Source organism: Scomber japonicus, chromosome 1 (genome assembly GCF_027409825.1).
Source record: "Scomber japonicus isolate fScoJap1 chromosome 1, fScoJap1.pri, whole genome shotgun sequence".
Taxonomy (NCBI): Eukaryota; Metazoa; Chordata; class Actinopteri; order Scombriformes; family Scombridae; genus Scomber; species Scomber japonicus.
Genome location: NC_070578.1, coordinates 11,437,232 through 11,461,766, shown reverse-complemented (window position 1 = coordinate 11,461,766; position 24,535 = coordinate 11,437,232). Strand labels below are relative to the sequence as shown.

The 24,535-nt window shown below is 42.4% G+C and overlaps 1 protein-coding gene across 1 annotated transcript in view; it reads left to right on the top strand.

Moving 5' to 3' along the window:
* Positions 1-24,535, top strand: part of LOC128357939 (transcription initiation factor TFIID subunit 4-like) — an 88,726-nt gene that overhangs the window by 10,715 nt on the left and 53,476 nt on the right. Inside the window, exons 3-9 of the mRNA XM_053318367.1 lie at positions 4,404-4,556; positions 5,306-5,428; positions 5,992-6,081; positions 6,899-7,108; positions 11,759-11,834; positions 12,960-13,074; positions 21,968-22,137. Coding sequence (XP_053174342.1) covers positions 4,404-4,556; positions 5,306-5,428; positions 5,992-6,081; positions 6,899-7,108; positions 11,759-11,834; positions 12,960-13,074; positions 21,968-22,137 — 937 coding nt within the window. The remainder of the gene's footprint in view (positions 1-4,403; positions 4,557-5,305; positions 5,429-5,991; positions 6,082-6,898; positions 7,109-11,758; positions 11,835-12,959; positions 13,075-21,967; positions 22,138-24,535) is intronic.

Below are 24,535 nucleotides of genomic sequence, written 5' to 3'. Positions count from 1 at the left end.
GTTGTGCTTATGGTATTGTCATTCTTTGTGTCAAATCAAATAGGTCTACATAATTCCTCTAGCAATGATGTGCAAAGACTATTACTGCTTACTTCCTTGGAGTTTTATGGCAGTTGGCATCCTTCACGTTCAATTATTGCATTCTGGTCCTCAAAAGGGTTAGGATTAAGGTTGCCTTCCTCATACTCTTCGATCTACTATATTTCCATACTTTCTGTGTGACCTTATTCCATACATTTGCAACCTACTTTGAATATATATGTCATGGGTGTTTATACAGGATTGTTCTAGTGCACTACTGAAACATACTGTTTGTCATTCCACATATTTATTGTACTCTGTGTCAGATTTATTCAGCCTATCCAGTCTCTTCTGGTCCTGCATTACTGCCATTAGCACTGGTGTTGAGACAGGTAATAGACAACAGCAGACTCCAAATACAAATGACAGAACAACAGGTAGAATCAATTCCAAAACTTTTTGCTGTTGTTTTGCGCATGAATTAAAAATTAATTTGGTGCCCTAAATCTGGATTAAACAGGTTGCAGTCCCTTCACAGTTGACCCAACGTGATGTAAACACCCTCAAATTAAGGCTGAGAGTCAGCACTTCCTCCTTACTGTTCTCAGTGTCTAATTTCCAGTGCAATAAAATGTAATTCAATACAACCAAACAAGTCTACAGCCATGCCAGATGTGGTGCTTTGAGCAGAATGCAAAGTTAAGCACGCTAACAAGCTCACAGTGACAAATAGAGAAATTGAAATTTTGACCAGATGGAAACGCTATAGAAAAACTCAGGGGATCATCCTTTGGGGACCATGAATGTCATATAAAATTTTATTAAAATCCAACCAGTAGTGAGTAGTGCTGGGTATTGTTTAAAAAATTATGATACCAGTACAAATCCAAGTACCCTTAAAGTGATAATGATACCAATTGAATACTTCATTCAATACCCATTACACATTTTGTGCACTTGCTTTTATCCGGTGTAACAGGCGTGTAGTGTAGCCACACTTTAGAGCTTTGAGGTGGCATCTTGGCTGCTGAACTGCTAAGCATTCTGACTTAAACTCACAGCGAATTTACCGCCATGGACGAGTTGTAGTTGCTGTGGCAGTGGGCCAATCACATGTTGCAATAAATCAAAGAATGCTTGCTTTGATTGGCTGTGAGCAAGTCCATACAAATAGTCCTATTTTCTAACTCTGCAAAAAGGATTGATGGCAGGTATCGTTTGATGGCGTTTCAATACTACTTGGTATCTATTTATTTTGGCTGATACCTTAAAGGTATCGAGCACTGATACCCAGCCCTAGTAGTGAGACATTTCAATCTGAAGCAAACATTGACATCTCTAGATCTCTGCATGGCTGAGAATTTCCAAAAAATTGCACTGTATGTGAAGAGTGATATGACCAACATGATCTATATTGTATATTATCTGTTGTATTGAATGTTGGGTTTTTATCTCTGTGCCATATGTCTCATTAAATTGCAATGTGAGATTTGTAACCATAAGAGATTTCTCGTTCACAATACTATATACTGTAGTAAAACTCCCACGTGATTTCACATTCAAACTAGTCATTAGGTCAAAGGTGTATTCATTCATTTACTCATTTATTTCTTCATAAGTTCATTCATTTCTGCCTATATAAGTTGTCATCTTTAATTTGTTGCCCAATAGTAAAGAGGATTCTCCTGTGTAAAATGTAAAACATCACCAGTTTGTTGTAATGGAGGTCAAACCAGTTAATCCTGCTGATTTATCATTTCTATTTACTGTCCTCCCCTTTACTGTGAGGTGGAAGTCAGGCTACACAGCATCAGGAACAGACACATATTTCTAGTCGAAAGTGGGTCTTTCAGATGGTTTCTTATGCTAATTTCTTTAATAGTTGCATTAGTCATACCAATTATTATGGTGTCTGTAGTTTTCATTAAAACAAATGCCAGTTAGGTTAGCCAATACCTCACAGGACAAAATTGTGTCTCGAGTGAGATTTGTCTCTGTAAAACCTCTGTGAACTGAACACCTGATGTCTGTATTTCATTATAAAAGCTGAGAAATGTTGAGGCTTTGAATAACTTCAGTGTAGGCAATGAAATTACAACAACCTAAGACTTGTTCCAAATGCCCCAGGAGTCAATGAATTAGCATTTTTAGTCCATTTTCAGTGTTGTTCATTATTTGAAAATGGCACTCTATAATCGTTTACTACAATAGTTTAACATGAGTAAAACCACGCTACATTAGACTCTGTAAATGTCAGTGGTGTTGTTAGCATGTGGACACACTGCTCCCTCCCGCCATCTGACCCCACCCAGCAGTATGACACCATGACCCATTGCTACTCTGTTTCAGTCTTCACCACCACCAACATGCTGCCACCATCTTTCTTCTCTCCTGCTGTCATGACCTTTCCTCATCTGTCTGTCAGGCACGCCATTGTTCTTTTCTACCTTTCTGTGGCAGTGTCTCTCTCTCTCTCTCTCTCTCTCTCTCTCTCTCTCTCTCTCTCTCTCTCTCTCACTAATGTTGTCCAAGTCTGTTTCTCCGCATCTCATCCACTTCCTGCTTCCTGCTCTTTCTCTCACATTTAATACTGATACAGTCTCAGCTTAGTTGTTTTTCTTCCATTGTATCTCTTGAGGTGCCTTGTATTATTATCTCCCTTGTTTCCCCTCCCTCACACTCTTTCTCTCTGTTTCCCCTCCGCCCTTTTTTTTCTCTCTCCCTCTGTGTGTTGCTCTCTCTCTCTCCTGCAGTCTCCTGTGACCTCTCAGACCACCAGGCAGTGTCCTTTGACCCCGGCCAAGATGGCACCGTCTCCCTCTCCCACCCTTTCCAGCCCTGCCCTCCAGACCTCCTCTTCTTCCTCTTCTTCCTCTTGTCCTGCACTCCGCCCAGTGAGATAACCCTTCTTACTGTGTACTGTTTTGTCTTCTGTCATTTTCTCCTTTTCAGCATCCTTGGTGAGCGACCCCAGAACATAGTGTAGTGGACGTCTAGAGGTTATACAGGTTGGGAACCAGCTGGGCTAGTCTGGGTGGATAAAATGAATGAAGCTTTCTACGCCCTCAGAGTTTATGCTGTGTCAGCAAAGAAAAATGACACCACTACTTCCCATGTACCATGCATTTGAGTAAATTGATTCCAGATGCAGGTTTCCCCCAGAAAAAAAGGACTCTGGCTCTCCCTGTGATTATAACTCATACATGCTGTAAGGCATTTTAAAGAAAATTGAATTGAAATTCTTGACAATTACCAGTAAGGAGTTGAAAACACAGCATGACAGTGTCAGTCAGTGTCTTATGTCCCAATCCCACTATGATGCCCCATAATCATATCATTTTTAAATGATGAATTATGAATATCAGGCATGTTTAAAATCTATTGGTTATTGCAGAGCAAAATGGGAATGGTAACTGATTCCTACCAAGTAAAACCAGTATAGCTGCAGCTCTGGCTACGTGCACTGGCACTGATTGACATAATATTTGTAGTTAAACCCAAAGAACTGAGGCTCAGTTCAGACAGAATGTATCTGTTGAGAAACTTTGATCTTTGCAACAGAAAAGACACCAAGAAACTGAGCAGATTTGGAGAAGATGACTGCTGTGGCCCTTTGGCTGCTTGTCTTAGTTTCAGACTTAAAGTTTGACAGTCAGATAATTTGTAATCAGTTGTGAAAGGGAGATTTGTCGCCATATACACATTAATTAGACAGCCCTTCGGAGAAGTTGAATGTATTTGGGCTCGAATAACACTACACTACACTACTCTATATATTGTAAGTGGAAGTACATGTGACTTGGCCCCCATCTCTATGTGGCTTGACTGATCAAACCTCAGTGTGTCCTCTGTGCATTTTGGGTGCATTCACACCTGTATTTAGAACTGTCCACTTATGATTGCATTTCATAAGATGTATTTTATTGCCATGTGTGAACAGGCCCTGAGAGATTTAAAAGAGGTGATGAGGGCTTTAGAGTGAGAGACTGCTGATGGCAGCTCATCTGATGAGCAAAATTTGTGTTTTGGGTGTGACATATTTCCAAGTCATTTACCCTCTTCACATTTCAGTGCATGAAACTAGTTTCAAAGAAAGTTGGAGCAGCCAATAGGTAACAATTACTGCTAACAATCTTGGTAGTAGCTTTTTCTTGTCAGGTAAGTAACTGTTAAGAAAAGCTTTGATGGTCTCCTGTCTTTCTCAGCCTCGAGTTTGTCACCACCTCCCCTTCCTCCTCCTTGTCTGTTAAGCGATGTCCACCGAAGTCAGGACACCAGATGTGACAGGAGCGCTGTGGCGCCTGCCTCCTGTTCTCTGTGGCCTTGCTGCGAGCGAAGCGTCACGTCCTGTTTATCTCTCTGTCTCTTCCTTGCTCTTCCAGAAGGCCCCCGTGGCACCGGCGGTGGCTGTGACGGCTCCGCAGCAGACCCCCTTGGTTAGTGCCCCACAGGCCCCGGCCCAGGCTGCCTCCCAGCCAGTGCAGCCTCCGCAGACGGGCATCGCCGCAGCCCCCGGAGGTCCTGTCGTGTCCCAGGTCTGTTCTCTCTTTCGCCCTGCCCCCCCTCTCCTCCCCCTCACCACCCACACTCCTCCCTCAAGGGCGCAGGCACTGTCACAGCTGCCAGCAGGCTGGCTGTGTCACAAGCACAGCCCCGGACCCACAGCCTCACCGCCTCACACAGCTGGCCACGGACAAAGAGTCTCACACATGCCCACACACGTTCGCACTCATACATTCACACACGTCCATACCAACCCAAGGACATACAGACGCACACATACAGGCACAGGCCTGCCATGCACACATGTGTATACACATTCAGGGACATGAAGACACAAAGATACAGGCTCATATACAAATTACACACACAGAAATAGAGAACACACACACATCTCCAAATATACAAGCCGGAGAGCCCTCATAGGAGCTACAGTTTGTAGCCACTGGCAGTTTGAGTGGACAGGTGCCATGTCTCATTTGGCTACAAAGATGACTGGGCAGCATGCTAAATGTGCACTATGGACCGATTTGTCACTAATGTTCGTCATCTTCTTTATCAGTCTATGTAATCTGATTCTGTAGTATCTTTATTAAGTATTTTTTATGTAGATACAACAGAAATATAAGGCCACCTCTCCTCTGTGACGGTTTGATTCACTCATTCTAGCCTAATAAAAAAATATAATCTGTATATAATGCTTTAAATGAATGTTGATTAGCTGGTGCTGGCAATTCTTAATTTTACACTGAAGGTAAATTGTGTTTTTCTTGTCTTGTGGCAGGAAATGCAAGAGAATGTGAAGAAATGTAAGAATTTCCTGGCCACACTTATCAAGCTGGCATCCCACAATTCACCATCTCCTGAGACTTCCAAGAACGTCAAGGCTCTGGTTCAGGACCTGCTGGTGAGCAGCCCACCACCCAACAAACAAATAAACAAACACAGTTTTTATAGACATGGAAGCTTGTGTATTTTGAACACTGTCATTAACTCCATTTCAGATCATATTCAGTCAGTTTTTTCAGCCTATTTTAATGTATAATTAAAATAATTTAATATAATGATGTATTTTAAAAAGCACTGCTCATTTTCTACAGCCATGCTTTTATAAGACATTTCTGATACATCAGATATACACCTGATTGTTTTATTCAATGTGCGACTCAACTTTTTTTGCACGTTAAAACATATCTACAAGTAAGCCAAATTTGACACTTTTGTGTGTTGTTGTATTGAATATTTCAAACCTGTAGATGGCAGCATGAAACTCTTTCCAGAACTCTTCTTGCTCAGTTTTGTGTTATACAGAGTTATTATTTCTGAGCCGTACCCTGAGGTGCTAGGATGGGAGCTCCGGTGATGGGATTACATCTTGCTATGTTCAAGTCACCGTGATTTACTGTACTCCACTTAATGCCTGGTCTCTCTTGTGAAGTGGTGTTAATTCTTCATTCTTCAACATAACAGGATGCTAAGATCGAACCTGAGGAGTTTACCAGCCGGCTGCAGACTGAGCTCAAATCATCTCCACAGCCTTACCTGGTGCCCTTTCTAAAGGTGGGGTTCTTTGATTATAAACCTCTTTTTAACCTTCTAATCAAACTTGTCTTCTTAACTCGGGGCGCTACATTGACCATTGACAGAGCCCCTCAGCTGCTTTCTGAATTGACCCCTAAAATTGTTTCCTGAACAGCTCTGTAACCCGCCCCCTTAAATCATCCCCTAACCTGCGTCCTTAAGCTGCCCCTCTCAAGTATTTTCCTAAACTTACCCCCTAAAGTAGTCTTTTCCCTGGCACGAGGGCCACTGATGGCTTTGCCTGACAGTAGAATGATACACACACATACACACCCCTCTGGCCTGACTTCTGACTGTGTGTGACAGTGGCCCCCGCAGCCGTCCCTGCCAGTAGCCAGCAGGTTTCTCCAGCCAACCGTGATGAACGTCACATCAAGGCACCCGACCGCCCAACCCGGCCACAAACACATGTTGTCATGCAGTGTTAGGTTGCTTACGTCAAAAATCTGCCTGAAATAGTCTGTATGGAGCAACATCAGTTCCTCATGTCAGCTGTGACAGTGGGTTATGAGAGAAGGCTAATGACTATGGGTGTTTCATGTATGAAATATCAAAGATTCTGTAGGTTTACTGTCCTGAAATCAAATGTAACAGCTTCATGATTCACTGTATGTGTGTCACATGTGTCAGCAGGTGTCTGTTGCCATATATTTATGATAACAAAGTGCTAAATCAGCCACTGACACAGCTACAAAGGCAAATACTTTTTATTTGCCTTTGTAGCAGTATGTTTTTTTTCCTCATGTGTTTTTTTGTATGACTACAAACTCTGGCCTCTCTCTCTGCCCATCAACAGAAGAGCCTCCCGGCCCTGCGGCTGTCTTTGCTGAATAGTCAGCAGTCCCTGACCCAGCCCCTGCAGCAGGGAGTCAAACCAGCACCCGGCAGCACCCCCCCTGCTATTGTAGCTGGACCAGCTGTCCGTATACGCCACCCTAACAGCATCAGCACTACTATGGGTGCCAGTGCGCTGCCCGCCGGGACGGTGGGACATGCAGCTGCCATGGTATGTATGGAGAGGGCCAGCTGGAATAAACAGAATATAGACACAATCACAGTGTTTACATTTGCAGGTTATGTTTAAATTGAATTATAGTGATTGCAAGAGTAGAGTTAAGGATTTCTAACATTACAGTTACATTATTGAAATTAGATCTGAAACTGCAGCAAATAAAACATGTTTATAGTACAAGACCGGTTATTCATAATGTTTAAATGTGCCTGAAACATACAGATATGTCTCATTAGATGGTAGTCATGTGCACAGTAATGTGTACACAGGGTGTGTGAGGATTACAGACTAGAGAGTTACAGATACAGTGGTCAGGTAAGAGATGCGACAAATATTCACCCACAATATTCATACATTCAGCAGAGAAGTGCTAGAATGTGATGGATGTAGGCCTGCAGGGGGTGTGATGTGTGTGTGTGTGTGTGTGTGTGTGTGTGTGTGTGTGTGTGTGTGTAACTCGTGCAGTCTTATACAAGGCTGAATTATCAGGCTGCAGAGTGTCACTGTGCCATGGCTGGGAGTCACACAGCCAACAACAGTGAGTTAGAGTCACACCTAGCTCACAGAGGAATCACACACACTTTACCAGGAAGAAAAAGGAAAGTTTTAGAAGAGTAGTACTTAGAAATATGCAGTGGCAAGCCAAAGTCATGAAAATATGTTAAATAAAATACAAGAAGAAACAAACAACATTCACCCTCCAAAAAACAGTAAGCTAATTAAGATAATAAATGCTGCATTTAGTTGCTAGTAGTGAAAACTATGAGTCTCAGTTACAGCATTCAGACAGAAGGTGTGAAACAGCTTCTTAAACTGCTTGTCTCGTTCATGCTGGTGGCAGGGCGGGGGGCAGGATCCCAGCATGCATTGTGCAACAGTCAGGGTTCAACTGAGACAGATTTCCACACAGACAAAGAAAGAACATTCAAACTCCTATCTGGAACTATTTCTGTCTTTAAAAATGTTTTTTTATTTGAGCAGTGAAGGACAGGATATGAGAAGAGACATCGCTAAACATATTCACGCCTGTGAGATGGTCAGTATACAACCACGGTGTATTACTGGCCGCTGATCAGAACAGATGGTGGTTGAGTGCTTGGCTCAAAGGCACCTTGACGATTATTGTTTACTCCCATCCCGACTTTGACAGCTGCTTAGAGGAGTCTGACACAGCAACCTTGCAGACACAAACCAGTCTCATTTTTTGCCCTTTTAAATGCTACATTCAATTAAAAAAAAAGGTCCTACATGAATAAAATGTATTATTATTTTAGGCTAACAACAATTCCAACTTTCTGTTATTAAGTATTCCGATCAAATTGAAAACTAACTATAATTCCCACAAGCTAATTATGTTTTTTAATAATTATGTTTTTTATCTTTAATATGAAAAATGAGCTTCATTTATTCAGCTTTTTATAATTCAATGTGTCATGTTTTTGTTTTTTTTGCAAATCTTGAATGGAAACTCATCCGCTGTCTTGGTTAAAGCCCCTATGGTTAGGATTTAAAAATTTCTAACCTTGGTGACTCCTGGTGGTAGCGTCAGAGAAACAATATGTCTTGCAATGCACACAGCTATTGCCTGCCCCTCCCCCTCCCACAGATTTGACCTGAGGACACCAAGATGAATGGGCTGCACCACTTTCGACCAGGATTGTCTCACAAACAACAAACAGAAACTTGCTCTAAACATAACAGCTTTATTTTCTGAGCGGGGGGTTAAACCCAAGTTCACTGGTTGAAAAACACACTCCAATCAATACCCAACTACATTTAATGGCATCTAGCCTTCATATTTCTGATATACATCATTGTACAGTATAGTGACTCTAATGACTAGTGGTACTGACCAAGGTTGTGAGTAGGCTGTGTGGAGATACAGCTAAAGCAAGGCCAGATAACCTGCAGGTTCCAGTTAACAGAGCTGGCAACACTGGATACCTACAGCTTCATTCAGCTCAGTATTCAAATGTATGTGTGTGTGCGCACGTGCATTACACCATCACACATAGCACAGGTGTCTGTGGACGACTCAGGCGAGGTCAGGCTCAGATTGGTTTGGTCCAGGCAGAGTGTGGGTGTGCCAGAGGCTTCTCCATCTTTCTCATTCGTGTTTTCTCTCCGTCTTTCCCTCACTCTCTAACTTTCCCTTCTTTCTCTCAATGCCTTCCTCAGCTTTTTCTCTCACTTTCTTTCTGTTTTTCCTCTTTTCCCTTCTTTTTACACTCTACTCTTTCACTCTCCAGCTGTTTTTCTCACTGTATCTATCACTGCATCACTCTCTCTCATCTCCCTCCCTCCCTCTATCCGTTAACCGTTGAAGGGTGAAGCGAGGTAACTAGGTCAGCCCCAGGTCAATTATAAAGCAATGTGGCGGCCGCAGTCTATGTCCAGAACATGCCTCTGGTGTCTCTCTCTCTCTCTTTCTCTTTCTCTTTCTCTCTCTCTCTCTCTCTCTCTCTCTCTCTCTCTATCTTTCTCTCTCTCTCTATCTTTCTCTCTCTCTCTCTCTCTCACTCTCTCTCTCTCTCTCTCTCTCTCCCTCTCTCTCTCACACACACACACACACACACACACACACACACAAACACACACACAAATATACCGACATAAGCTATCACACAAAACATTAGTAAATGATGGCCTCTGGCACATCAACAGTCTGAAACCAGACAGCTACTAGAATTAGGCTAAAAAATCTGCTCTTATCACAGTAGTATGGGAAACATTTCTCTGAGTCGTATGGAAAAGTCTGATAAATGTCTTGTGAAGTGATGCAATTGTAACTTAAAGTCGATAGATGTGGAGTGAAGCTTTCTTATATAATTACTCTTATTGCAAAAATGTTAGTTTCTAAAAGGTAAATATAACAGCTGATTGCATGATGATGTGTGGATTTAATGTAATAACATGAAGTATGACTACGATTTAACACAGAAAATCCAATAAAGTTGTAACTTAGAAAAGTAAATTTGTGCAGCCTGAAACCCTTACACACCACTAGCTATGATCAGACTCGCTGCACCTTAAAATTCCTCAGGGCAAATAATTTATGAGTTGAGTGGAGTAGATAAAGCAGTGGATGAATAGAATAGAGACTAGTAACTAGGCCACATGGTAGGGTAGCAGCTTATTCTTCATCACAACAACCAATGCATAAATGTATAATCTCAATACATATAGAGTTATATGTGTATGAAGTTGTAACACATGTATTTCCAACCCTGTTCTTCAGTGAATTTTGCAATATCAACTTAAGAAGCCAGCAAAACAAAATAACTGCAACTTTCTAGGCTTCAACATGTGCATGTGCGCTAACATGTTACTCAGTTCCATAAGACAAACGTGTGTGGTCTTGACATATAGTGGATATACATTCTGAAATGTCAGCATGATAAGGATCATTAAAACAAACAAGGTAATCTCAGAGGTTATCGGCTGCCACTTCTAGTTTGACATTCTGTGTTTCTGGTTTAGACGTGGGTGGCTGTTTGCATTACAGCACAAATGAATATTGCTTTACACAGAATAAGTATGCTGTTGATCTCTCAGAATTCAGTAGCAGTGGTCACACTTTTGAAAAATACTAGCACTGATAATACCACCGCTATATGAAATATGTGAAAAATCATTCAACATTTTTTTTTCAGTTTTTCATAGCAACTATACCTTTAGTGTAGCATTTAATATTATATTGATAATTGATTTAAAAGTATGAAAAAGCACTTGAAATGTAGGATGTGCAGTGCGTTCAGTTTAAGCATCCTTCTTTCACCCTCTGATTCCCAAACTTTCTACCTGAGTTATTTTTTCCCCCTCTTTTAACTGTGTCGCCGGCTGGCCAGAGGTGCTTGCTGTCTCTGCCTGTACTGAATGTATTTTTCCCCTTGCCTCCCACTCTCGCCAGCCCCTGCAGTGGATCTCTGGGAAAAATGGCCTCTGTCTTTTTTCAGTAGCTTGAACAGTAATATAGCATGTGTCAGGGAATGGAAAACAAGGCTAAAAAATATGCAGCAAGAAGCAAACTGGTAGGAATGGATGGCTGAGCCTGAGGCTCGGCCGGTGGCTGCTACCGAGGAAGGAAGTGACTCTAATAGCCCAGCACAGCCCCTCCACCCCCTGCTCCTTCTTTGTCCACTGCTACTTCTTTCCCGTCTTCCAAACTATTTTTTCATTGCAATCTTGATTTCTTATTGCCTTTGTCTTATCTGGAATGCAAGGAAATGTAGGTCACAACTCAGCTTCCTCCTGCATTTACATCAATCTCCACATTCCCTTATATCCTCCCTGAATACAGTAAGAAAAGATAGCCTTTGTGGAATTAATCATTCTTTTATTTATTCTGCATCTACTCTGCATTACTACTGCAGATATTTTAATATGTTACAGTAGAATAGAAATTAGTACTCTGTAAAAAGAAAACTTCAGTGGCCCTCGGCCAGATTGTCTCTGGATCATTTCTTGCAACTTACTACGGCTGAAAGGGGAACGATTTCTCTTGCAAATGGCGCAAAAGTGGAGAGGTAGTTCAGCAGGCATGCAGTTTTGTACTTTTTAATCTCCTTTCTCCCCTTGTGCATTGTTTCACTATTTGAAATACTACAATAATATACATAATCTCTACTTTCCTTGTTCCTGTAGGGTATCAAGACAGTGGGTGCTGTCAGTGGCCAGGTCCGCATGCCTGTGATGATCACACAGTCTGTGAGAGCGCAAGGTAGGACACCTGCTGGCCTTCTCCAGCCACCTTTGATTGTCACACATTTAGGATGATTTATGCATACATATACATATTGCATATCTGACATTCAGAGTGCTTTTTTTGTTCATATAAAGATGCTTTAAAATTGTGTACAAGCTAAGTTAAAGTCCAGTTAAAATCAGAAGATTAAACAAAGACCTCAGTGAATTTCTGGCAGATTTCAGTTACAGCCTGCAGTTTTTTACATTTCTATTGAGGCTTGGAGAGATACATCATGGAAAAGACGTGATTCTCAAACCTTGTTTGACCTTCTGGTTAAATACAGAGCCAGCAAAATGGCTTTAACAGAAGTTAGCCATTAGTAAAACTCTAAATGTTCTCTCAGTAGGCTGTAAGATGTGTAAACAGGCAGGAGCCACAGAGAGAACAGGTGTTTTTTCCTGTCTGGTTATAAAGCCTTCTCAAACATTTGCGCTGCTGCTTACTCACACTGATTCACAAACACTCTTCCCACAGAAGCCCACAAATATCGCCCCAACACCAACCGGGCGTAACGCTCCCATAAGAGAGCTGTGTGCTCTCAGGTGGTGTGTGTAATGTGTGTACGTGTTTGTACCTGTTTTTGCTTGTGTGTGTATGTGTGCGTGTGTGTGTGTGTACGATTGGAGGTGCATACAAATTTGATCTGCCCCCTTCCCCAAGATTGCCTGCAGTGAAAGATCTGTAGGTTGTTTTATGCCCATAAATTGGAATGCGGGGATAGTTCTAAAAATACTTTTCTGTGCCTCTTGGCGAGGAACATGCCTGTTAAAATCAAGTTTAAATTCACTCTGGCAGTCCTTGTGCCTCTCTGGAAAACGTGTCTCGGAGCAGGATGCGGTTTAGGAGTGTAAGGAGAGCCGGTGAAGCGCAGTGATATTGACAGAGCGACGCTCTCCGCACCAACCTGGGGAGAGCGTCAGTACCGCTCCCCCCACCTCCCCTCCATCTACCCCTGCAAGGATGATAGAGACAGTTGAAGGTAGTCGTTAGACAGGAGGATATTTGATGCAGATAGAAGGGGACACTTCAATGATAACATTACTCCTTTACTGTTTTGTTGAGTGTTTTCTTCTTTGTTTTTTCCACTTTGCTTAACAGGCACAATGGGGAAAGGAGCCGCCATACAAGCAGGCAAAAGTCCCGTGGGCTTGGCTGTTCAGATCTCTGGGAATCAAAAAAACAAGCTCAACGACCCTGGAGGAGGCTCTTTCAGGTACAACTCCTCTCGCTAGGAGATCGACCATAAATGCGCGCCTGTTGTTCCCGGCAGCCGTCACATGGGGGCAGCATTTCACTAAGATGCCTCTGCATGACTACAGGCTACACTCTCAGCTAAGGCTATGAGTGTTTATCCCAGTTGCCTGCCTGGCCACCTGGCTGCCTGCCTGCCTGGCAGCCTGGCTGGTCCTTTTTCTCCGCACCCACCACATAGCAACACACTGCCAGCCAATAGATCACCCTCACGATCACCCTCCTTGTGTCAGTGTCACAACTCATCGACAGGGTTGCAAATGAGCTAAATCTTAATTTAGCAATAAGGTAATTGTGTCCAGATGGTTGGAATTTCTGGATGCGGTTCTGAAAATACCTTTTGGTTAAGTCAAAAATACGGTATTTAGCCTGCAGCTTTGCTCTCTCTCTCTCTCTGGTCTTGTCTCTGCTTCAGCTGGGCTTTTTTCTCAAAACATAAAAGGTTCATCGCCCACATGCTGGCCTTTGTGGTCCATGTTTTGTGCGAGTCTGTGTGTATGTGTTTTTCTGTGTGCGTGCCAGGGTGTATATACACGCATGTTGTACGTGTTTGCATATATCCCTCTATTTCTCTGTGTTTGTTTGTGTTTGCATCGCTGCTCGGTTGCACATGAACATATGTGTATACTCTAAGAGTCTACGAGTATTTGTGCGTGTTTATGTATGTGTATCAAATGTGTATATGTGTGTATTGACAGTTAGGGTTTAGGATTGCCCCGGTGTGACCGAGCCAGGGCAAGAAGAGTCTGGGTCACATGGGCCAACGGGTTCATGGTAATGGGTCCCGTCTCCTGAGGGGAAAGGCAGCGCCCGGGGCTCTGATTGATAAACCAATAAATCTTTAGCTGCGTTGGTAATTAAGCTGTCAGGCTCGCTTGTTACTGATGACCTTTTTCCCCCTGCGGTGATCACAGTGGCTCTACACACAAACGCACTGGTTTCAACATAAGCTCGAGCACCACTGTCACGGAAGAAACATGTCACTGACATTTTGAAGCATATTTACATGTCAGACGGAAATATGCTTCTTACTTCTTCTATTGGTTTGTCTTCACATGCAGGTAGTTTATTTTCCTCCAACAATACACACTTGCTGAACTTCCCTGACTTAACATTTTTAATTTAAGTCAAATAGGAGGTTTCTGAGCCTGATATTGATTTTAATGTTTAATGAGTGATGAACCACTGTTGAGATGATCTTCATTTCTCATTTATTTCTTTATGTTTTTACTCTTCTATAGTCCATGTGAAGTGTTTCTCTCAGCTCCGCAGTCTTCATGCACTGTTTATTGTTTGCTGTCCTTTTTCTTACCTGAGGACATAAACATGTTGGAACAGAGCCCAGTGTTACAAGCCGATCTGTTGGACGCCATTGTGTCTTCCACACCACGTCCGGAAACCTTCAACATGAACATAATGACTTGACCTGCGAACACAGGTGGTTGCTGTGCTCCCTGTAAATCCCAATGAAAATAGAGAATTTTGATTTGCTTTACAAGTTGTTAAAGGTTACAAGCTCCCTTTGTTTTTCTGTTGAGTTTGATCTTCAACATCCACCACACCCCCCCTCCCTCCCTGATTTATTCATTAGTTTTGACAGCATTTCTCTTACAAGGGCTTAAGATACGAGGGTAGCGCACATGACAAAATGTTAACGTGTTGATTCATGTACCGTTGTGTAATGTAATGCCAGTAAGAAAGGGAAAAAAAACAATCTATTAAGCAAGGCTAGCCTGGTCAGCCAGCGACCACCAGCCCCTCACGCACCCAGCCTGCACTGTTTTCAGCTGTAGTTGGCGAGTGATGTGTGTATGGCTGTCACTCTGAGCCACTGGTCCCAGCGGCCCAGCTGTAGCACAAACACCCACATACACACTGCAGGGCTTGTGGGGTTTCCAGTGGAGCTCCAGCCTTCTGTAAGTGCTTGTGTCGGTGTGTGTGTGTGTGTGTGTGTGTGTGTGTGTGTGTGTGCATGCGTGTGTTTGTATGTGTGTGTAGTTTGCAGTACAGAGTGAAAGCAGCTGTCTCTGTGCCCCCCCCCCCTCCCCTCCTCATCTCTCTGTAAACACTCAACATCCGCTGTAATCACAGACGAGCCAGCCGAGGCCCTCAGCCCTCTGCCAACCTCAGAGCTCAGCCTCAACCCCCCAAATCCAACCCTGTCCTGCATGGTGGACACACACTTATGAGCATAAACATGCAAATGCTGGCATACCTGCATAGGAAAACACGCACACACACACACACACATACACATACACACATACACACATACAAACACCCACTCGAAATAAGGAACAAATGTTTTTGTTCTCCAGTGTATTAAAAAAGTCCTCCACCCCTTTTCCATCATTTACCAGCAAAGTCCGTTGATTCTGTCTTTGTGGTTGCATCCTTTGTTGCTCTGTAAATTGCTATTGACTACATTAGAACTTAAAAGTGACCTCCCAAAAAAAATTGTTGATGCAGAGACTTGGAAACAGTGCAGCCACAAGATTAGATTATGTTCAGATTGTGTGCGGTGCCACAATAAAGCTGCTCCAAAAACATCCATGAAGAGGAGAGTGGCACTGCAGAGTTAATATATTTCTACTGACGGCCACATCAAACCAAGGCATTTTGGCACAGGACTCCATTATTCACATTACACCTAGCCAGTTTTCTTTAATGCTTGAATGAATAATTAGAGCTCAAGTGTGGGTGGTCTGTTTAGTTAATTACAGTTACTTACTAAGCATTGAGCAGCATTTAGCTTGTTGCTGGGTTTATCGGTCCTCTTGTGCCACCCCTGCCACCAGTGCTGCACATTCTGTTCAGCTGCACGGCAAAACCCAGACTGCTTTGTGGAGAATATGGCCTGGGTGTAAGTCGCCAGGATCAATCAGGGCCCCCTCCATGGGCACAGGGACCTTTATCCACGGGGATGAAGTGAGGGGGTTGGGGGATGATAGCGAAGGGAAGGGAGATCTGGATGCACCCCCCAATCCACATCACACACACACACACACGCACACACAACCTCTAAATGGCATTGCAATCCTCTCACCACCTATGGCGTGCCCTCGCTGAAACACAAGCTTGATATGGAAACGACATGCATATGTATTCATGTGACCGCTGGCTCCATGTCCTCGAGCCAACCCAAACCAATAACTGAGAGGCTGCTCTTTAGCTTCTGTGGAAGCTAATTACATCTCTGCTTTATTAGAGCAGAGGTATAGTCTGGAATATTTTGCATTTCATATCTCATTCCCTCCTTTTAATGTCAGACCTGTCTTTGGCATTCTCATTTGATGTGAGCCCCGGCGATCCCAAATAGCCCAAGAAATCAGACTGTCCAAGAAAAAGAAAGTGTATTACTCAGAATATTACCAGTGTTCTTGGATACTGGATGTTTTATGCACCTATACTGTGAGTCACTGTAGTTATCTCTCTGCCCTGTATTACTGCAGATGTTTTTTGGATCATATCCAAGATATTCAATGTACTTTATCAAGCATCAACACTGCTGATATTTGCTCTGTGAATTCTGACAGGTGAAAATGAAACAACGCTTACTTTCATCACAGGGTTTCAGCAACATCGCAGCTGAGGTTGTGCCAGCATGATGCAAAAGGAAAGCTGTCATGGTTAATTTGGCTGGCTTAAGACACTTCTAGATGAACAGATCACAGGATGAAACATTATAGGTCCATTTTTGTGATTATTTTTATGGAATGATATATTAGGATATACAAATGCCAAATACCATGACGTCAACCAAACTAGTGGTAATATCTTAGTAGTTTTTCTTGGAGTGTGTTATTATTGATGAACATGCAGTGAAGTTGATTTTGTTTTTCTGCTCATTATTTGATCCCATTTCAGTTATGTACCACCCCAGAGGTGAATAATCTGTCCAACCAGGTTATAGTGTATCTGAAAGAAGGGATCAATAATAGCTAAACATGCATATAGCTTTACAGATATATAAATAATTACCATACTTTTATTTTTATATCTAAACTGCTGCACCATCATCTGCTTATTCTTGGCACTTTGATCAACTTTTCATAGTTACCCAGTTGTAGACTAGATCTTAGCAAAAAAACAACAACAAACAAACAATTTTTGCTCAATTGAAATATGTATGTAAAACATCCTCTGTTTAAACCTTGAGATTAGCATGTTGTTAAATAGTCACCTTGAGTGTGCTATGCTGTGATGCTAGCAGACTTATTTTTGCTTAAGGTAGAACAAAATTAAAAACATATATTACTGCACATTACTGTACTTCAGATGCTCTGTACCACAGGGTTCACGAAAACACAAGTGTTATATTTTATGTTGGTTGTTGAAGGCTTTTCTGCTCTTTATGTTGAGTCCAGTATTACAGAGATGAAGAGTTCAATTACCTGATTGGCAGGTGATTGTTTGCTTCAGTTTTGAGTGATCTTGTGTAATCACTCATTTTCCTTCTTCTACATTAGCTACTTACATAGCTCCAAGCTGTGGAAGTAGCAGCTTTTTGTTTTTGTGTTTTTGAGTGAACGTAGCCTAAGGCAGGTTTCTTTTTAGGACAGGTCAAGTTATCCACGAGGACGCGATGAAGGGAGGTGCAAAGCCTGAGGTGCAGCAGAGGGTATAATCCTATGTATCCATGCTTGTGTTGTTGTGTGGATTCTCTCTGTGAAGGCATAATTAGACTCAGTGCTGGAGGAGAGGAGGAGCAGAGGAGAGAAGGTAGAGGTGTGTGAGGTTCAGAGAGCTACTCTAATCGTCTTTGTCAACCTCCCGCCGTGGTGTCAAGTTTCATATCGACTCTCTGTGGCCGCACCAAGGAGCAGGAGGGCCTCGGCGGGGTGGAGTTGGCTGACGGTGTGTGCCCACACTCAGATGCCTGAAAGAACTCCGGGTCCGTGCTGCACACACGCATACAGAAAAGTACAGCCACACACACACACACACACACACACACACACAAGCTCTGTCGCAACCAACAACGATGGCATGAACGTAAATGACTGTGGAGGTGAGCCAGTGAGTGGCGAGAGGCCACTCTGTGTGTGTTCTGTGGTTCTTTGTTCCCTCCGTCAAAGCCACTCAGAAAATCCACTGCTTGCTCTAGGCCAGTCCTGTAAGCACAACACGTCACCGCTCAGCTAATTCAGGCCAGAATCAGGATCATTACTTGCCAAGTACAATAATTGTAGAGGAATTTGTCTCAGTGACAACTCACAAAGAAAGTTGCATTTGCTTTGAGAAGGATGTGTGGACCCCATTGACTGTCAAATGCAATGACCTAAACACAATTTCTAATGTCAGCATTACGCCTGTGACAAACGGCTGGTAAGTCAGAAAAATACATTGCTAAATGCTGCAAAGCCATCTGTAAGTAGAGTTTGTTGACATTATTGTATAGCCAGATTAATCACAGCTCATTGCCAATCCTCAGGAGTGTTTTTACCCAGCAAAACTCCATCCAAACGCTCTTCATCTCCCTGCTTCACTCAGTGCTGACACAAATAGACTCTAGAATGGGAATTGTGTGCCATTATGACCGAAGTATAGCCGCCTGTACAAAAAAATCGACCAATGCATGTTTCCATCTAAGAATGTATTCATGAATAAAAACTACATCTCTAACATATTTTTCAAGGAATATGTTGATATTGTCAGGACATGAATACTAATATTGTGCAACGGTTCCTGTACAAGGTTTTTCCTTGATACTCCTCCTTGATATATTTTTGGATACATTTATTCTCATTTAAAAGGTAGAGCAAAATGTAACATTTTTCTCTTTTGGAGTTTTTGCTTTTTCTCCCACATGTTGTAAGAACTACTTTCACCTGCACTGCTGCCCTTGTTTCTGCTATCAGGAGAGGGTGTAGACAGAGGTGGTGTTGAGACACCAACCAGTAGAAGTTGCTAACACTGCGACAAGGACACGATCCCTAAAGGCAACATCCCAAGTGGGCTTTTCCCGTGCGCCGGTCCAGTTTTCCTAACCAGCGATCGACCTTCACCGACTTTAGCAACCATAGCTTTAGTACATTCTGAACTGGTGCAAACTGGTGGTGCTTGTACCTCTCCTGTACATCTATTTTGTCATTTTTTATTGTACCATGACAGTTTTTCTCATTTGCTCGAACATTTTTATCTGTTCAGGAGTTCCATTTTCATACATAGGCCTAAACTGATCACTGGCCAAAATGACACATTTTATTTGCAAAAATACATGACAAACATTCAACAAATGCAAATATCAAACAACACAACTTATGGTCAGACTAATATATTCCTTCAATCAATCATCAAACAACACAATATAAATTGCAGCCATCAAAATGAACCGGCTCAACATTCATTTGTGCTATATGCTTTTGCCATTTGTTGATACATAGTTACAGTATGTAACAAAAAAGACAAGCAGGCATATCACCAGTTTCATTATTTTACTAGATGATTTTACTGGAGATAACAAACCCTGCTGCACTCTGCACCTGCAGAGATGACCTACTGAAATACTATTAAAAAACAACAACAACAAAAAACCAGAGAGATATTTTCTTAACATGCTTTCTTATTAAGAAAATGTCTTGTGTGCAGGTCTTTCTGTGCCCTTGTTGACATGTAAGACCAAAAATAAGCACCTAGACTAGAAAATGTGGACATTCATTATAGTGCAGCTTTTGTACTGCATTCTCTCTTCACCAAATAACCCATAAAGAATTTCACAGAAACCCTGAAATACTTCTTTTATTGTACTGCATCAGATTTTCCATGTCATTCTTTTTTCCGTACTTTTCAAACTCAGAAATGCTGAATACTGTAAATAAAAATAAACATAAATGCCACCAAAGGAGACTCATGGGTGGAAATATCCAAAAAAACAAATAAAGCATTGAAATACCCTGAACTTCACATTAAGTCCATTCGTTCCTGACTATTAGGCCACAGGTTCTCATCAACATTGCATTGCATGTTTTTCTTTGCAATGCACTGAGTAATAAACCTCCTTGCATGGCGTATCCATCCCTGGCAGTCTTCTGCATCTATTGCCAGGCAACCAGCATTCATTGCCTCCAGGAGGGACATCTGGTCATATGGCCGGTGATCATATACCTTCCATCTTCAAGCAGAGAAGAATTCCTCAATTGACTTCAGAAAAGGAGAGCATGCGGGGAGGAATTGCATCATCACACGAGGCTGTGCTGCAAACCATTCATTTACAAGGCGAGAGCGGTGGAAGGAAACATTGTCCCAAATGACGACATACAGAGTCATGCCAGGCCTCGACAGCTCTCTCTCATTCAGAGCATGAAGAAATGTGATGAGGCATTCTGTATTGTTTGGGCCGATAGTTGGTATGTGGCAAAGGACGCTATCATTGGAGATGGCAGCACACATGGTGATAGTGGCCTCCCTCTGACCTGGCACTGGAAACAGTGGTTCCCTGCTCAGTGAGATTCCTCCCACGTCCCCTCACTTTAGAGAGGCTGAAGCCGGCTTCATCCACATGAATGAATATGTGATGTCCCCCTTCAGCTTCAAGCTTCATCATTCTCCAAGAAAAAAACAAATTCATAAAGCAAATTATTCCAGTTGCATGTTATTGTATGGTATGACAAGGCATTACAATAACAAATCTGCATATACTGGAGTCTTGCCTCCTTTATTATGTCGTAGTTTACTATGAGTGTAAATCTGCAATCTGCACAGCTGCTTCATTGCGACGTGGTTAATGCAAGGACTCAATCAATAGTAGCCAAACTCACACTGTTGATATTTCTAAATGCTCCCTGATCTGCAATTACTGCTGCCTGGATTTCACACAGTCTGATCGCATTGTTTGCCACGACCATATCTACAATGGCAGCCTCCTGTTCAGCATTATAGATATTTCCTCTGCCACCAGTGTGTGCTAATCTGTGGATTCAATGAAGTAAATGCAAAAAGCATGTCAAAATTGACATGACAGTCACACAAATGGGATTGATGAAACAACTGCATTTACTGCAGACACAGTTTGTTCTGCCAACAGGGCAATACAATATAGCTGAAATACACAGCGGTAACATCGTGATTTACATATTCTCATTCTGAAAAAGTCTTACAAAAGACGCCACAATGCTCCAACCCTTTGTCCAGCCTCTCTAAAGGACAAGCCATGATTGATGACATACTCAACAGTTGTGGCCCGAATTACATTTGAAGCTTGAGCTCAATTTTCTCCTCATGCTGCTGTTCCTTCACCACACATGCAAACTCCTCTTCTTCGGGCCCCTCTTACGTGCCTTTGGTCTCTTTGATCCACAGCTTGCAATTAGCAACCCAGAGGTGGCATCTTTTGTAGATGGATGACTGATTGCTGATTGAAAAGTCGTGTAAGGAAATTTCACACAGGTGCATTACAGATTCATAATTATGCAAGTAATTTCTATCAGCTGTGGGCGGATGTTTTTCTTTTGTTTCAAGACAGTTAATCCAATAGAGTTTTGGGTCTTTCTATGAGATCAGTAACTGTTTGGAAAAAGGGTGTGAAAAATGTGTGAAGCCAATCAAAAAGTGTTAACACATTTTCAAGTGAAGACTTCTGCTGTGCTAAGAAGGTGATGATGAAGATCAAGTAGATCCCAGTTTCATTAAGAATGTCTAGAAAAACTATAAAATGTGTTAAAGATTAATAATCCTAACCAGGATCATCAAATACATTTTTTTCAACATCTGGTAACATCTTTCGTTTACCTAATGCTCACTATGCCCTCTCTTGCATCAGATATCTTTTCATTTGGTGTGTAATGTATTTTAACCTACAAAGCAATGCTTAACAATGGATACATTTTCCTAATCTCCTTTGTCTTGTGTTTCAGGGATGATGATGACATCAATGACGTGGCCTCCATGGCCGGGGTGAACCTGAATGAGGAGAGTGCAAGAATACTCGCCACTAACTCAGAGCTGGTTGGAACGCAGATTCGCTCATGTAAAGACGAGGCCTTTCTCCACCCGGGACTGCTCCACCGACGAATTCTGGAAACAGGTGAGATAACTGTGCCTCACCCATCCTCCCGTGCAGCTTTGTTTTATGTTCTAAGCAGCAGATAGAGATTAGAAAACAAGCGGTTATTACAGCAGCACAAAAAAATCTTAATGTCTTCCCAATTTGCATCTGCCTTTCTACTATAAAACAAAGCCAGAGCTGAAAATCAAGGCTGTAGTAGTGATGACTTATCTTTTGCCTTTTTTGTTAGGAACATGTTTTTTCTGTATTTATAGTGTCATCACTAAAGACAGTTTTGATTTTCTTTCTTTCAGTTGTTCAGGCTGAGCCTTTTCTTGTTTGCCCTCGGTTTAAATTTGATACACTTAACAATTCTTTCACCTCCTTTAATGAATTCTTCAGTGGCTGTCTGAACTCACTGGACCCCAGGCACACACATAAATACTTTATGGGTTTGTCTTTTGAAGGCTGGCTGTCAGATTGTCCTCTGGTCTAAAGGAACAGAGTTTTGAGGAATGAGACTTGGCAGTGAGATTTTGATTCTTTCTCTCTTTTTTGTGGATCTTGACACTCTGATCGCACGCAGTATTGCATGTGCTAATCGATACAGGCGGAGAGGTCTCGGTTTGTTTGCAGCTTCACATGAGAGTGATAGTGTCTTCATTACTTCGTTTTTGCTACCGGCAGTAAATTTTATTGCTTGAAATACACTTTAGGCTCTCACTGCACAGTGCAACCTGTGAAAACGTATAATGAGCGTTATTACTCAAAATAAAACTGTGCCTAGCATCTTGCTCCTGTGCATCAGATCAAAAAAACACACAGCGTAATTCCACGTGACGGGGAGTCTAGCGCCCTCATCTTGTTTCATCTCAATTAAAGTATCTTTAGTGTAGCACGGAGGCCTGCAGGTCATGTTTCGTTACGTGGACTCTTGGCATGGTTGTTATCCCGTCACCTTGGGGCAGAGGGGTTGTTTAAAAATATAAATCTTTCCTTAGGGGGGCACACAGCATGATACAGGGCAGGAGGCTAGGGCGCCCCCTGCTGGGGAAGTGGCACTTATGCAGCTTTGTTGTGTCAGTGATTGGCCTTGCTACGCTCCCAGCTGACAGCAGTCCGAGGGAGGCTCCCCCGGCCTGCCAGGTCCACTCAATCAGAAAGCCTCGGCTGCTCCTCTTTACTGTACAAGCACCTAGTTTGACTCTGCTCTGCTCTCTGATTTACGGTTGAGCATCCTGCTAAAACTTCACTTTAACCTTTCCTGCCCTCTGTTTGCCCCCACAAAATGTGTGTGTGTGTGTGTGTGTGTGTGTGTGGGGGGGGGGGGGTTCCAGGACTGATCCTTTGTCTTAAAGCGACTTGTATTTTTTAACCCAGGCAATGAATCATAGGGGACATTGCTCCTGCATCTTTCCTCTCTTTATCATCTTCTCTTTGTAACCTTTTTTTATATTTAAATCAATGGAGGCCTGATTCCCCAATCTGTCTACCTTTTTATTTCTTTTCCCCTAGTTTCTTTTTTGAATACTGATTCGAGTAAAGGATGCCGGCTGCCTCTTTCTATCAACTTCTTTATTTTCCTCTTTATGTCTCTCCGTGTCTCGCTTCTTCTCCTCGCTTATTTATCCCCTCCAAACAAACACTTGTGCTGCCCTCCTCTCCCAAACCTCACTCTCCCTCCCCTCATAACTCTTCAGGCTTGTCCTTGAGCTGGGGGGGGGGGGGGGGTGCAAACAGCACTCCATCCCCCATCTCAGGAACCAGAACATAGGCACAGCTGGAGTTCTCTAGAAAAGCTCCTCAAAGTAATGATAGGCCACTGGTAGCTTAAAGGTCCACACACGCACGCACGCACACACACACACTAGTGCACGTGGGATGTTCACATAAACTTACACACAGACAGAAGCTTTTACATGGGACATAGACACACAGAGCAGACATACAACACACACACACACACACACACACACAAACACACACAGACAGGTGAAATCTGCTGAAAATATCTTAAATAATAAGACTTGAAAATATATAAAAACAAGCATTCATATGTGGATTATTACCTCCGTGTCAAATATACCTTGATAGCTCAGTCTAATGGCTGAAGAGAAATAATGGTAATAGCAGTGACCGAGCATAATTTCTTCCAAGTTGAACATGATTCACTTTCAAAACAAAGGAAGCGCCTCATGCAGCGCTCACATCATGTCAGCTTTACCATGAAGATAACATGACTCGCTACCGGGGAAAACACTGGTCAACACAAACACATCAGCCTTCCAGTCATAGGACACAAACATCATGGCATCACAAATAGTGGAATGTGTTAGTTATTATTTACTATTAAACTCTTTCATACATGCACTTTACCGTGAAATGTTCAGGAACATTTCCTGCATGGGGTCATGTGTGAATGGGAACAGGGATCGAT